We start from the raw sequence: 13,460 nt of genomic DNA on the forward strand, positions 1-13,460 counted from the left end.
TCAAAATACGAGAAGTCACGCATCATCCCCCGAGTAAAAACAGGACTACGACGAGGATCGGATCCTTTATGCGTCCCGTTCTCAGGTCGGGATTAAAGGGAGGACGATCTAGTTACCTCCGAATCGCGGAATAATAAAAGTTGACGATCTGAAGGATTTGTTCCTTTGTTTGAGGGCGTGGATGCCGAGGGATGAATACGAGTCTTCGCAGATGGCTTCGAAAAGACGAGCTAGGTGGAATTGGTCAGAAAGTCCCACTTTGGAAGAGAATGAGAACGGAAGGAAGTGTTTTTCCGAGCTTTCAAAGGAAAAAAAGACAGTATTGAGCCATTCAGAGGGTTTCGAAGTGGTTGATACGATTCTTCATCGTGTTGAGGCAATCCACAGATCTTTTGATGAGCGAGATGGCATATTTGAAGACCCTTAGACCCGTTTGCACCAAACGCACTTAGTGTTAAGTGTCCCTTAAAATGAACCCTTAACTTAAATTACGATGCACCAACTGTTAAGTAACATTTACATGGCTAAAGCTAGCCTTAAATTTAAGCGCTCCTGTAATGACCACTTAGCTATTTAAGGGCGGGATTCTAACCTAAAATAATTTGTTGTACTGGCTGCAGAACTTCCCATTCTTGATGGATTTTGAAAATTGAATGAATTCATTACTGAATACCAAGCCTTTTCTTTTGCCTTTATTGTAATGCCATCAGTCTTTTTCAATATTCAATTTTGTGTCACAAATCATACTATAGTTGGCAACAAACTCTTTTCTTCTGTTGAGAAGTTGAGTGCCCTTTGTAGATTACCACCACTTGTTTGACAATCATTCATCGTATTCGTACTAACAAGGACAATAAGGACATTTTCTTCACGTTCGTCTTCAACATTAATAAAACAAATTCGCACAAACCTTACAAAGAAAGTGTTACTTGTATAAACTTAGGTACCTTTTATTTGACAATCCTTATCATTATCAATGATAATGCTAATTCAACAACAAAAAGTTGTTACTCTTTGATAATAATATAATAATTTACTTGAAACTGACTGACAGGACAATTAAGTTAGGTTAATGAAATGACAACGATCATCGGCAACCGGCCAATCAATGAAATAGCTTTATTGGACTAGGATGAAGTTGCACCAAAATAAAAAACTGAAATATCACTAGATATAAAAACTTAAGGGCCCCTTACTTAAGATTCTCTTAAGCCACAGTCGTGCAACTGGGAAATTAAGCGTCCCTTAACTTTAAACGACACTTAGTTAAGTACTCCTTTAAAGGGGGATTGGTGCAAACGGGCCTGAGTGGATTGCATTCCAGCAATCTAGCACAGCCTTAGCCATGCTCGGAAGGGGCTATGCTATCTGAGGCTGTTCGATGATCTTGTGTCAGATCTTTCGGCATAACCATCAAGGACAGAATGTAATAGATCTAAAATGCACTGGCTACCGAAGATTGACAATAGCCACCAAATGCGTGGTATAAAATGCTTACCTGCATACTTTTCATTTGATTTTCCAACAGATATCCTAGTAAATTTCTTGAAAACAAATCATACTGTACATTACTTCGCTCATGATGAAACAATCTAATTACAGAAAACTGTAATTCCTACGATATCACGTAATCTGTCTTTTTTGGGTAAAATATGACCGTTCGCACCGCGGTAAACATTTATCTTTCACGTAATTCGAAAGAATTACGCCACGGGAACTAACCAGGACTCTAATATTTCACGAATAAATTTCAAACTTTGGTCGGTAGTAAAAACTTCCACGCTCAAAACGTTCCCGCAGGACTTTCCACTTTTAACACGTGTGGCGGGCGCTCTGCTGGATGAAATATGGCGTCCGGCGTCGTTCGCGAAGATGGAGGATAATGAGGTAATGATGATAGGGTACGATTTACGAGACGGCGGTCACTGTGGACTCAGTTTATTGAAAATGATTGACACATACATTCACCGAAGATTATACAGTTGGAAACATAATAAACTCATATATTTAGTACTGAAAACAGACTATCTATATTTTGCTCTGTGTTTTCTACATTCGACAATAAGATGGCGCTGAAAACGTACCTGTCAATAAAGAAAACTGTTCAATAACTTTTCTCTTGAAAAAAAGTACAATTAAGAAGGCAAAATATATATAAAGGTATGTGGGGGGGATTAACTATCTTGAGAGGAAAGTGAAAACCTACCTACCCTACCATAAATCATCACATGAACTAACTCATTTGATAATCTGCTGATCGTTTCGCATATGTAAACCAGTATCACGGGACTCCAAGTTGTCACCCACGAAAGCAATGGCAACTGCATCAACGTTGATCTATTTCTTGTGCTGAATTTTCTTTCTGGATCACTTTGATATTAAAGAAATGTTTCTCTGTGATATGAGAAATCATTTACAATCATTTATAATGACCCTGTAATCTTTCACGAAAGAAGGGCTCGGTTTGAGAAATTTTTTTACTTAGGAAATATTCAACAGATAAAAACGCGCACTATTGGAAATAGTTTTTTGTGAAACCAGTTGGAAAAAGCATTATTTTTTGTTAACTTAAATTACGATGCACCAACTGTTAAGTAACATTTACATGGCTAAAGCTAGCCTTAAATTTAAGCGCTCCTGTAATGACCACTTAGCTATTTAAGGGCGGGATTCTAACCTAAAATAATTTGTTGTACTGGCTGCAGAACTTCCCATTCTTGATGGATTTTGAAAATTGAATGAATTCATTACTGAATACCAAGCCTTTTCTTTTGCCTTTATTGTAATGCCATCAGTCTTTTTCAATATTCAATTTTGTGTCACAAATCATACTATAGTTGGCAACAAACTCTTTTCTTCTGTTGAGAAGTTGAGTGCCCTTTGTAGATTACCACCACTTGTTTGACAATCATTCATCGTATTCGTACTAACAAGGACAATAAGGACATTTTCTTCACGTTCGTCTTCAACATTAATAAAACAAATTCGCACAAACCTTACAAAGAAAGTGTTACTTGTATAAACTTAGGTACCTTTTATTTGACAATCCTTATCATTATCAATGATAATGCTAATTCAACAACAAAAAGTTGTTACTCTTTGATAATAATATAATAATTTACTTGAAACTGACTGACAGGACAATTAAGTTAGGTTAATGAAATGACAACGATCATCGGCAACCGGCCAATCAATGAAATAGCTTTATTGGACTAGGATGAAGTTGCACCAAAATAAAAAACTGAAATATCACTAGATATAAAAACTTAAGGGCCCCTTACTTAAGATTCTCTTAAGCCACAGTCGTGCAACTGGGAAATTAAGCGTCCCTTAACTTTAAACGACACTTAGTTAAGTACTCCTTTAAAGGGGGATTGGTGCAAACGGGCCTGAGTGGATTGCATTCCAGCAATCTAGCACAGCCTTAGCCATGCTCGGAAGGGGCTATGCTATCTGAGGCTGTTCGATGATCTTGTGTCAGATCTTTCGGCATAACCATCAAGGACAGAATGTAATAGATCTAAAATGCACTGGCTACCGAAGATTGACAATAGCCACCAAATGCGTGGTATAAAATGCTTACCTGCATACTTTTCATTTGATTTTCCAACAGATATCCTAGTAAATTTCTTGAAAACAAATCATACTGTACATTACTTCGCTCATGATGAAACAATCTAATTACAGAAAACTGTAATTCCTACGATATCACGTAATCTGTCTTTTTTGGGTAAAATATGACCGTTCGCACCGCGGTAAACATTTATCTTTCACGTAATTCGAAAGAATTACGCCACGGGAACTAACCAGGACTCTAATATTTCACGAATAAATTTCAAACTTTGGTCGGTAGTAAAAACTTCCACGCTCAAAACGTTCCCGCAGGACTTTCCACTTTTAACACGTGTGGCGGGCGCTCTGCTGGATGAAATATGGCGTCCGGCGTCGTTCGCGAAGATGGAGGATAATGAGGTAATGATGATAGGGTACGATTTACGAGACGGCGGTCACTGTGGACTCAGTTTATTGAAAATGATTGACACATACATTCACCGAAGATTATACAGTTGGAAACATAATAAACTCATATATTTAGTACTGAAAACAGACTATCTATATTTTGCTCTGTGTTTTCTACATTCGACAATAAGATGGCGCTGAAAACGTACCTGTCAATAAAGAAAACTGTTCAATAACTTTTCTCTTGAAAAAAAGTACAATTAAGAAGGCAAAATATATATAAAGGTATGTGGGGGGGATTAACTATCTTGAGAGGAAAGTGAAAACCTACCTACCCTACCATAAATCATCACATGAACTAACTCATTTGATAATCTGCTGATCGTTTCGCATATGTAAACCAGTATCACGGGACTCCAAGTTGTCACCCACGAAAGCAATGGCAACTGCATCAACGTTGATCTATTTCTTGTGCTGAATTTTCTTTCTGGATCACTTTGATATTAAAGAAATGTTTCTCTGTGATATGAGAAATCATTTACAATCATTTATAATGACCCTGTAATCTTTCACGAAAGAAGGGCTCGGTTTGAGAAATTTTTTTACTTAGGAAATATTCAACAGATAAAAACGCGCACTATTGGAAATAGTTTTTTGTGAAACCAGTTGGAAAAAGCATTATTTTTTGTAATGAGCGTATTTCTGCGCAACAAGCGAAGCTACTAGTTTATCAGCGTAGCCTCAAAGGCACTTTTATTGAAAAAACAGTTAGCATCGGAAGAAGTTTTCTTTTAACATCTTGCGGAAAAGTTTCATCGAGGAGAATCAGCTGTTGGGCTTTCATCAATTTTCCATTTCTCCACGCGCCAATAATTCCGAAAGAATCCAATAAACCGTCCGATACATCCGACACTTTTCTCATTTTCCTTCTTCATTGTCCTCACTTCCGACGTCCTTCATTAAAATGGATGAGAGAAGGTATAAGTCAGATGTTCGAGCTTTCCAACTGTTGAATCCTACGGGCGGAGGCCCGATAATCGTTGTGTATACCGCGATTCCTGGGGAAACACACCCCCCACCCTCCCAAACTCGTTCGGTGGCGGTTAAAATTCCTAGACTTGCGGAATTCGAAGAAGCGGAATTTTCCGAGCACACGGGGTGAATTTTCCGTTAGAAATACGTCTCAGGGTGAAGGAACGCATATTTTCGAGGCACCGGTGTTTTTACTGCTTTGAGGAAGGTATATAGGGAGGGTATTCTAGGGATGAAGCGGAGTACGAAGAATTTTCGCAATTCGAGTTTCCTTCGGGTAGTTGGGTTTGTTAGAAAAATATTTTGTACGTAGCTATGAATACGGTTAGAGTATTTTCTTTATGAGGGGTTGGCAAGTTATGAGTTACGATAAGAAAATTGAAAATTCGATATAGATACTGAAACCTTATTGGTCCTGGAGAACTATCAAAAATTTAGCAACAATCCCATTCCAACAAAAGCCGAAATACATTTCATTTTAGTGGGAGCGCCCACCAAAGTAGCGTAGCATATGACACATACATGACAAAGGCGATGCATAATTTTCAGATATGAACAAAAAATTAACGCACATTCTGAAAATATCAATTTTAATGAAAGCTAAGTTATTTTTTATGTTCTCTCGGGAAGGTTTTGAACGAAACAAGACACATTAAATGGAAGAAAAATTCAGGATTTCACCGAATTATATGTGAAAGAAGAGAAATGAGCAATTTCCAAAATACTGAAATGCTCATAAGTGATTTAATACTTGGTATTTCCACCCCTTGCGTTAATTACAGCTCGGCAACGACAGTTCATACTCAAAATCAGTGATCTCAAAATGTTCTGATCTAATCCTTCCCAGATTTCTCCGAGTTGGATTCCTAAGTCATTAAGAGTAGCTGGATGATTTTCTGAACTTCTCAGCCTTCTATTCAGGTTGTCCCAAACCTGCTCCATCGGATTAAGATCTGGACTTCTTGCTGGCCATTCCATTCGAGAGACTTCAACCTCTTCAAGGTACTCCTGAACGATGCGCGCACGATGGGGTCTGGCATTATCGTCCATAAAAATGAAATTTTCACCAATGTATGGGGTAAATGGCACTATATGCTCTTCAAGAATGTTCCTTATATACTTATCAGCATTCATAGCTCCATTATCAACAACCACTATGTCTGTGTGAGCAGTCACAGATATTCCACCCCATACCATAATCGATCCTCCCCCAAAACCAGTAGTATTCAGGAAATTGCACAGAGCATATCTTTCATGTGGACGTCTGTATACAAGGAAACGTCGATCACAATGGTAGAGGCAGAACCTAGACTCATCTGTGAAGAGAGCTCTTTGACTATCGGCCTCTTCCCAATGGATATGCTCTCTCGCAAAATCCAAACGCGCCCTTCGATGGGCTGGAGTAAGAGCTGGGCCTCTTGCCGCGACACGAGGCCTTAAATCATATTCTCTGAGGCGATTTCTTATTGTCTGAGTGCTAATTTGCACCTCATGAGTTTGCTCAAGCTGAATTTGAAGGAGGCGAGCGGTTGCAAACCGTTGTCTCAAAGAAGAAACTCTCAAGTAACGTTCTTGAATGGCAGTTGTTACCCGTGGTCTACCCTGTCCTGGTCTTCGAACATTCATACCTGTCTCCCTGAATCGCTGCAACATTCTGGACACACTTGTATGGGAAACTCCAAACCTTTCTGCAATTCTTGTGTATGTCCACCCTTCTTCTCGCAAAACTACCGCTTGGGCACATTCCTCTTGGGTCAAATTGCGTGTTTCGCTTTGCATAGCGATCGAGTGTAGAAAATCAAACGAAAGAAAAACTATTGATCACTAGAATTGATCGAGAACAACTGATTTTCGAATGGAGCCAATACATTCAAAATCTGATAATATCATCTTTTTTATTCCTGCTGGGAAAAAACATCTGTATCGAAGAGAACCGTTGAAAGTGGATAACATATGCATGCATAATTTTGATAAAAATAATTATCATTGAGAACACCTTCAGTTGTAGAATAAATTTGAGATTTCCATAATGTGCGTTAATTTTTTTGCGCAGTGTATTTCACGAAACTGATACTTTATTCATATGAGCGATATCTGAAAATTATGCATCAACTTTGTCATGCATGTGCCATGTGCCGTGTGCTACGCTACTTTGGTGGGCACTCTCCCTTAGTTGCAGCTATTGAAACTGATGTAAAATTACTTATTACTCCTATTTCTTCATACCTTTCTCGTCAAATCCCTGTAGATTAGCCATCCATTGAACTTATCAGGTACGAGTGCATTCAAGGTACATAAAAACCCTGCACTATTCACACGTTTCATCTCTCATTTAATTATTGTTTCGCATTGCAACGAAATACCCACTGTTCAAGCACTATTTCTCAACCACTCAATCAACAGGCCACTCGTTCCCAAAAAATCCGCCCTTGACTTGAAGCAACCATCTCAATGCCGAACCGAAACTTTGACTTATAGCTTTCCGAGCCTGTCAGCGGCAAGAATGTGGAGTGCAGGGTTCAATTTCAGCTTTCGAACGTCAGCCGTTCCGTCCGAACAAATGGAGCAATTCCAAAGCAACGTGTAACGATGAATTATCTATTTTGCACCGTACCAATTTGCGTGATGTCAAGAGCCCCGTGACGTTTGCAGTCATAAGAGAGGATGAAATTGCGTTAGCTACGGCTGATGAATGGCGGAATGGGACACCGGGGATGAATAGGGTTGGCCGCAGTGTTCTTCCTGAAAAGATGCGTGGAAGTCTCCTGATATAAACAGGGGTGTTTTGGCGTAGAAACTCAATGGATGGACATTGACGGAGGTTGTGTGGATCCCATGATAATGACGCGTTCGTAATTGAAGTTGCAAGTGAGACTCGGTGAGAGATTGATGGGAAAAAGGTAGAGAGTCTAAATTTAATAAAAACCTTGGACATATATTGAAGCCATGATGGATCAACATGCGATTTAATCTGTAATGCTAAGTATTTTGACAGGAGCTAGGACAGGTGGTGAATAACAAGACTAAGGACTAAGCTGAACTGAATGCCGACGTTTCGTCCGTATATTCGAACTTTTTCAAGGCTGTATAAACGTATAAAGATTTATCAGAATAACACATATAAACAGTCAAAACAATAATAATGACAGCTAGCAACAATAACAAAGTGTGATAAAATTGAAGTCAACCCGATAAAGCTGTTATATAAAACAATATAATGAACTCGATAAAAGAGTACACACTATATACAAAGATAAAAAATTAGGTTCTGTGAAACTGTGGTACATATATCAACTTGCCAAGTTCATTCAGTCTGATACAATAGATGTTAGTTTTACTGACATTAGACTTCGTTAATTTTCAATTTGAAATTAGGAATCTGTTATATTGATTGAATTGTAATCATTGAGTACCATCAATGCAGAATTGTCTATAAAGGTGTCTTTCCGCGTAACAACCTCAAAAGTGAGAATTTCTTCCCTCAGCATCCCCCGCACATGAATTGAGATAGCAGCATCCGAAAGCGGCCTGTTTGCTCGGGGAACGCCATACAATGACTCGATTAGAAATTCAACCCAAGAATTCATCCGCTGAGAAAATATTTACCGTCTGACAGGACGCTGAAAGAAACGCTTATTATGGGAATGGGGGTGCGTACAAAGGGATTCCTAGAGCTCTTTCCCGTTTTCTAGACAACTGACGCCTTAGCGTTAGAGATTTTTGGAGGGGTTTGTAAACTGCCGGGGTGCTAGTGGACGAGCATCTCGTTTGTACGCTTTCACTCTGATTGAAACTGGGCGAAGGGTCTCGAACCCTGTATGGGGGAGTAGATGGAAAGCAGAGATTATAGAGTTAGCAAACTCTATAATCTTTGATGGAAAGGGCATTTTTCATCAGAAATAAATTCCAAAGATAATGTTCACACTCATCTGTATACTGATTATTTTCGTAGCAGTTAGAAGACCTCTTCAAATGAAACATTATTTGACACACAATGTTAAAAATGGCTTTTGTGGGTTGACTTTGAAAATCTTCGACATCCTTGAACATCATATCATATCATTCGATCATCTTTTACAGTTTATATACTCAGAATCACGTACAAGCATTTTAGTGCTTCAGTGTGTATGATGTTTATTCTCTCTGAATAAATACAGGGTGGCCATTTGACAACGAAACAGACGAGATTACAGACGAAATAAATTTTTGAATTTGACCGAACAATGCAGAAGGAAATGCAATACTCAGTAAATGGAAAGTTTCGCAGGCCACGAGGAACTGTATCAGATGGTCGATTCTAAATGTATCCTATGTATATCCAGGTAAAGTGAAATAATGTGCAGGATCTAATCCATAAGGCTTATGGTAGCTCGATCGAAATTTTTCAAATACGTCAGCCAGCAATAGAATGTCAGTTTTCATGTAAAGGTCCGAATATTCAGACATTTAATATAGGTAATTATAATAATAATATACAGGGTGGCCATTTGAAAACGAAACAGACGAGATTACAGACGAAATAAATTTTTTCGATAGAAATGCTCGGACAGGTCGATTTCTGTTTCGAGGGGGACAACTTAAGATGTAGGTTACTGACGCATAGCGCTTCAACCCTTGCTACTACAACCCTCACTCCCAATTTTTGAATAAGGAAGATGGGGTGAGTGATAGCTCATTTGAAAGGTATTTTTATACTGATTTCAGCACAGTAATTGTTTTTTCATTTTATGCATTAGTTCTCGAAATATTCTCAACTAAGTATTTGAAAATGAAGTGGTGTTTTCATGGCACTTGTAGTGTTTTTTTGTGAAAAATCGACATTTTGAGCTTCAAAACAACCATGACTGTGGCATCCTTCCTCCAATCCACTGACATAGAAATCTTTGATCAAGATGTCGAACAAACAAAGCGTATTGCGAAGGAGCTCAATCTTGCTGAAACTCAATCTAAATTATCTTCGATATAATTTGCAGTATTTCCAATAACATGCGGTAACACTTGATCGATAGAAATCTCCAAAAAGTCCAAATACGTACATATCTCTAATCAGATTACCAGGTAAGAAAATCAAATCATTAATGATGCCACAGAAATATTCCAGTCCCAATTCGTGAAACGATTTCCGACTTAATTATGAAGTGTTTTCTCAGTTGGCTTCAATAATGTTTTCATTTTGTTGATTATTGAATTCATATCTTTTTCAAAAAAATGAGAATCGATAATTTTTTATTTATTACGAACAGATCATTAAGTTGGCTCACTGGTTCTTTGACATGTGAATTATTCTTAGTTTTGAATCGAGACTTGTATGTGTTCTAATTCATTGTTCGACATGGTTTATTCAATTGCAGAGCGGGTGCAAATAATTTCACTTTTTTTTGCAAACAATCAATGTGCGAATAGAACCGCAGAATTCTTCAATCAACGACATTTAGATGAACAGCCACAGTCATGGTTGTTTTGAAGCTCAAAATGTCGATTTTTCACAAAAAAACACTACAAGTGCCATGAAAACACCACTTCATTTTCAAATAATTAGTTGAGAATATTTCGAGAATTAATGCATAAAATGAAAAAACAATTACTGCGCTGAAATCAGTATAAAAATACCTTTCAAATGAGGTATCACTCACCCCAACTTCCCTATTCAAGAATTGGGGGTGAGGGTTGTAGTAGCAAGGGTTGAAGCGCTATGCGTCCGTAACCTACATCTTAAGTTGTCCCCCTCGAAACAGAAATCGACCTGTCCGAGCATTTCCATCGAAAAAATTTATTTCGTCTGTAATCTCGTCTGTTTCGTTTTCAAATGGCCACCCTGTATATTATTATTATAATTACCTATATTAAATGTCTGAATATTCGGACCTTTACATGAAAACTGACATTCTATTGCTGGCTGACGTATTTGAAGAATTTCGATCGAGCTGCCATAAGACTTATGGCTTAGATCCTGCACATTATTTCACTTTACCTGGATACACCTGGGATATACTTAGAATCGACCATCTGATACAGATCCTCGTGGGTTGCCAAACTTCCACTTTACTGAGTATTGCATTTCCTTCTGCATTGTTCGGTCAAATTCCTCGGCAAATTTCGAACGTTTGACCGTCGGCGAATCAAAAACCGCTCGCGTGCTAAACGGCCGTCCTTACCGGAAATTAAACCGCTCATTTTGGTCGTAAATAATATTTTGAAGCCGCATTGTTCCCGCCCGGGTCCGCAGATAAAATTTGCACTTTATGCGGAACGGGTATTGGAAATTTGCAGGGAAATGGATTCTTCTTTGGGGCGTAAAGCGGATTTTGTTCGCTTTATTGTCGGCTGGTAATGGCGCTTCTTCGGCCAGAATTGTAACCTTCACCATAACCTACATGATGAGGCGTTTATTAAATACGTTGTTATATACTTGTTGGTATCTCAACAAAAATATCTTACTAAGTTAAAGCGTTACTGACTTTCAATCTTCTTTTTATTTAATCGTATTTAAAACAAAAATGCCAACTATATGCCAGTGGCGTTAGACTCGACCAATTATGAAAACATTGCTACCAGAGAATTTATTGCTGGAATAGCTTCAGATTTGTCCCAGTATAAATATCCTAGTTTTTCCTCTCGGCAGAGTTGCTCATAAGTAGGGTGGGGGCTAAAATGTGCCCCCTAAAAGGGTTTTTTCGCGGTTTTTCGATCATATCTCTTGTAGAAGAGAAAATTTCCAAAAAATGGTCGCTACAAATATTGTAGAGCATTAAATGTGTCGTGAAATAAGATAAAAAGCATGCATTTCAGACTAACTGTTTGAGTTATACAGGATCTCAAAGATGACGAATTTTTTAGAATAATGAAAAAATTCAATTCAATACTAGTTTTGTGAAACTATCTTTCAAAATAACCTATTAATGATAAAAGTGTTCTCTTTCAAAGTAGTTAAGCACAAAATTCAGCGCCCCATGGCTTCAAGAGCGTTTTTTGACCACCCATTTCACATTTCGAAGAGGAGTCACTTTCCAACATACATGAAAAATTGAGTTGTGGTATTTAAATTATCAAAACTCACATACCACAAGGTCTAAACCTTGAAGATATATTGTCAGTCCATGCCAAACAAAATGTCGAAAAGACGTAGCGAATTTTACATACTGGTTTATTTTTTTCCAATAACAATAAAGAAATAGAAAAGAGATAAAATTAGGGAGTTGCTATAAGTATTAAAATTAAATTAAAACATTATCCGAAGATGCAAACCTAGGATATTCATATTGGGATATATCTGAAGCCATTTCATCAATAAATTCTTGACTGTATTTTGTTCATAACTGAATATGCTTATTCTACTGGGCCATAAACACACTCTGATCAAATAGACAACTTGAAGTGGATATTTCTCGAATGAATTGACGGTAGATCAGTTATCCCCATCAATTGTTGAGCACACTAACTCCAGGTTTCATAAAGCTTGATCGGGGAATCAACGCCTGATTGACGAATAGACGTCAATTTATTTTCAATCGATAATTCAGTCATGATCATTCAGAATATCATTCTCGCATAAAATTATGATGTTCATAAGTCCATTCAATTGTTCTCAATTGCCATTTCTTCCAATATATTCAGAAATGAAAATGTTTCAGAGATTTCGTTTTAGAAATCGAGTAATTTGATTGTTGTTGTTGATCGGACAATCAACGTTTTATGAAACCCGCTGTTATGGTCTACCTGACCATAATAGCCACCATTCTTCTTTATATTCATTCGTCAAAATCGATAAGACCCGGCTTATCGATCCGTTCAATAGAAGTAATTAACTTTGCCTTACCCCAATCCATTTCACCCTTCTGATAACGGTGTAATCTTCGTATCCCCTTTATAATTTCTGACCGTATCCTGCCGTATCTCAGAGTTCTTAGACCATGACGTGACCGGCAACAGTAATTGCTTCGTTTGTCGGCAAATTGCTCTTTTGCCCAAGATCGCGTGCACGCGGCTGCAAAAACCGCGGTTTCTCATTGGTCCGGTTCTTCGAGAACCGATTGAAATTTAACAGACTTGTTGCATCTAAAAAGACTTCATTATGCAACAGAAGGAATTATTGGTTTTTTATTGTGGAGCCAGGAAGGAAGAGTTTGAAAACAGGTTTCTACTGGGGGTATTTAACCCCTTCCAAAAAAAGATTTAGATCTATACTCCATTCACTTTTATTTTAGCACTCGGTTGGCTATGGACATTTGACATATTTCACTCTGTATAGTACGAAAATGTGGGGTTATGACGCTTGTCAAAACATTTTTGGGTTTTAAATCAACGCTATGTTGCCCGTTCTACGTAAAAGTTTCTGTTATTACGTATTTTATCACAATGTCGGATCTCTTCGGAAAAAATGTGACTAACATAATTGAAGTTTATACAAACTGATTGAAGGCATACCAAATCTAGTTATTTGCATGGATAATACAAGAGATCGGTATAAT

The 13,460-nt window shown here is 37.9% G+C and overlaps 2 protein-coding genes across 5 annotated transcripts in view; one reads left to right on the forward strand and one right to left on the reverse strand.

Annotated features, from left to right (window-relative positions):
* The window catches only part of LOC123317449, a 206,065-nt gene that overhangs the window by 92,650 nt on the left and 99,955 nt on the right, over window positions 1–13,460 (forward strand). The window lies entirely within an intron of this gene.
* LOC123317451 overlaps window positions 1–13,460 on the reverse strand; it is a 120,222-nt gene that overhangs the window by 81,662 nt on the left and 25,100 nt on the right. The window contains exon 1 of one of the 2 annotated variants that reach the window (XM_044904003.1): window positions 7,219–7,551. The exons of the other annotated variant lie outside the window; for it this stretch is intronic. Coding sequence (XP_044759938.1) covers window positions 7,219–7,249 — 31 coding nt within the window. The 5' untranslated portion in view covers window positions 7,250–7,551. Of the gene's footprint in view, window positions 1–7,218; window positions 7,552–13,460 lie in introns of those variants that run through there. 2 annotated transcript variants of the gene reach the window in all.

This window comes from Coccinella septempunctata, chromosome 7, assembly GCF_907165205.1.
Source record: "Coccinella septempunctata chromosome 7, icCocSept1.1, whole genome shotgun sequence".
NCBI classification, from domain to species: domain Eukaryota; kingdom Metazoa; phylum Arthropoda; class Insecta; order Coleoptera; family Coccinellidae; genus Coccinella; species Coccinella septempunctata.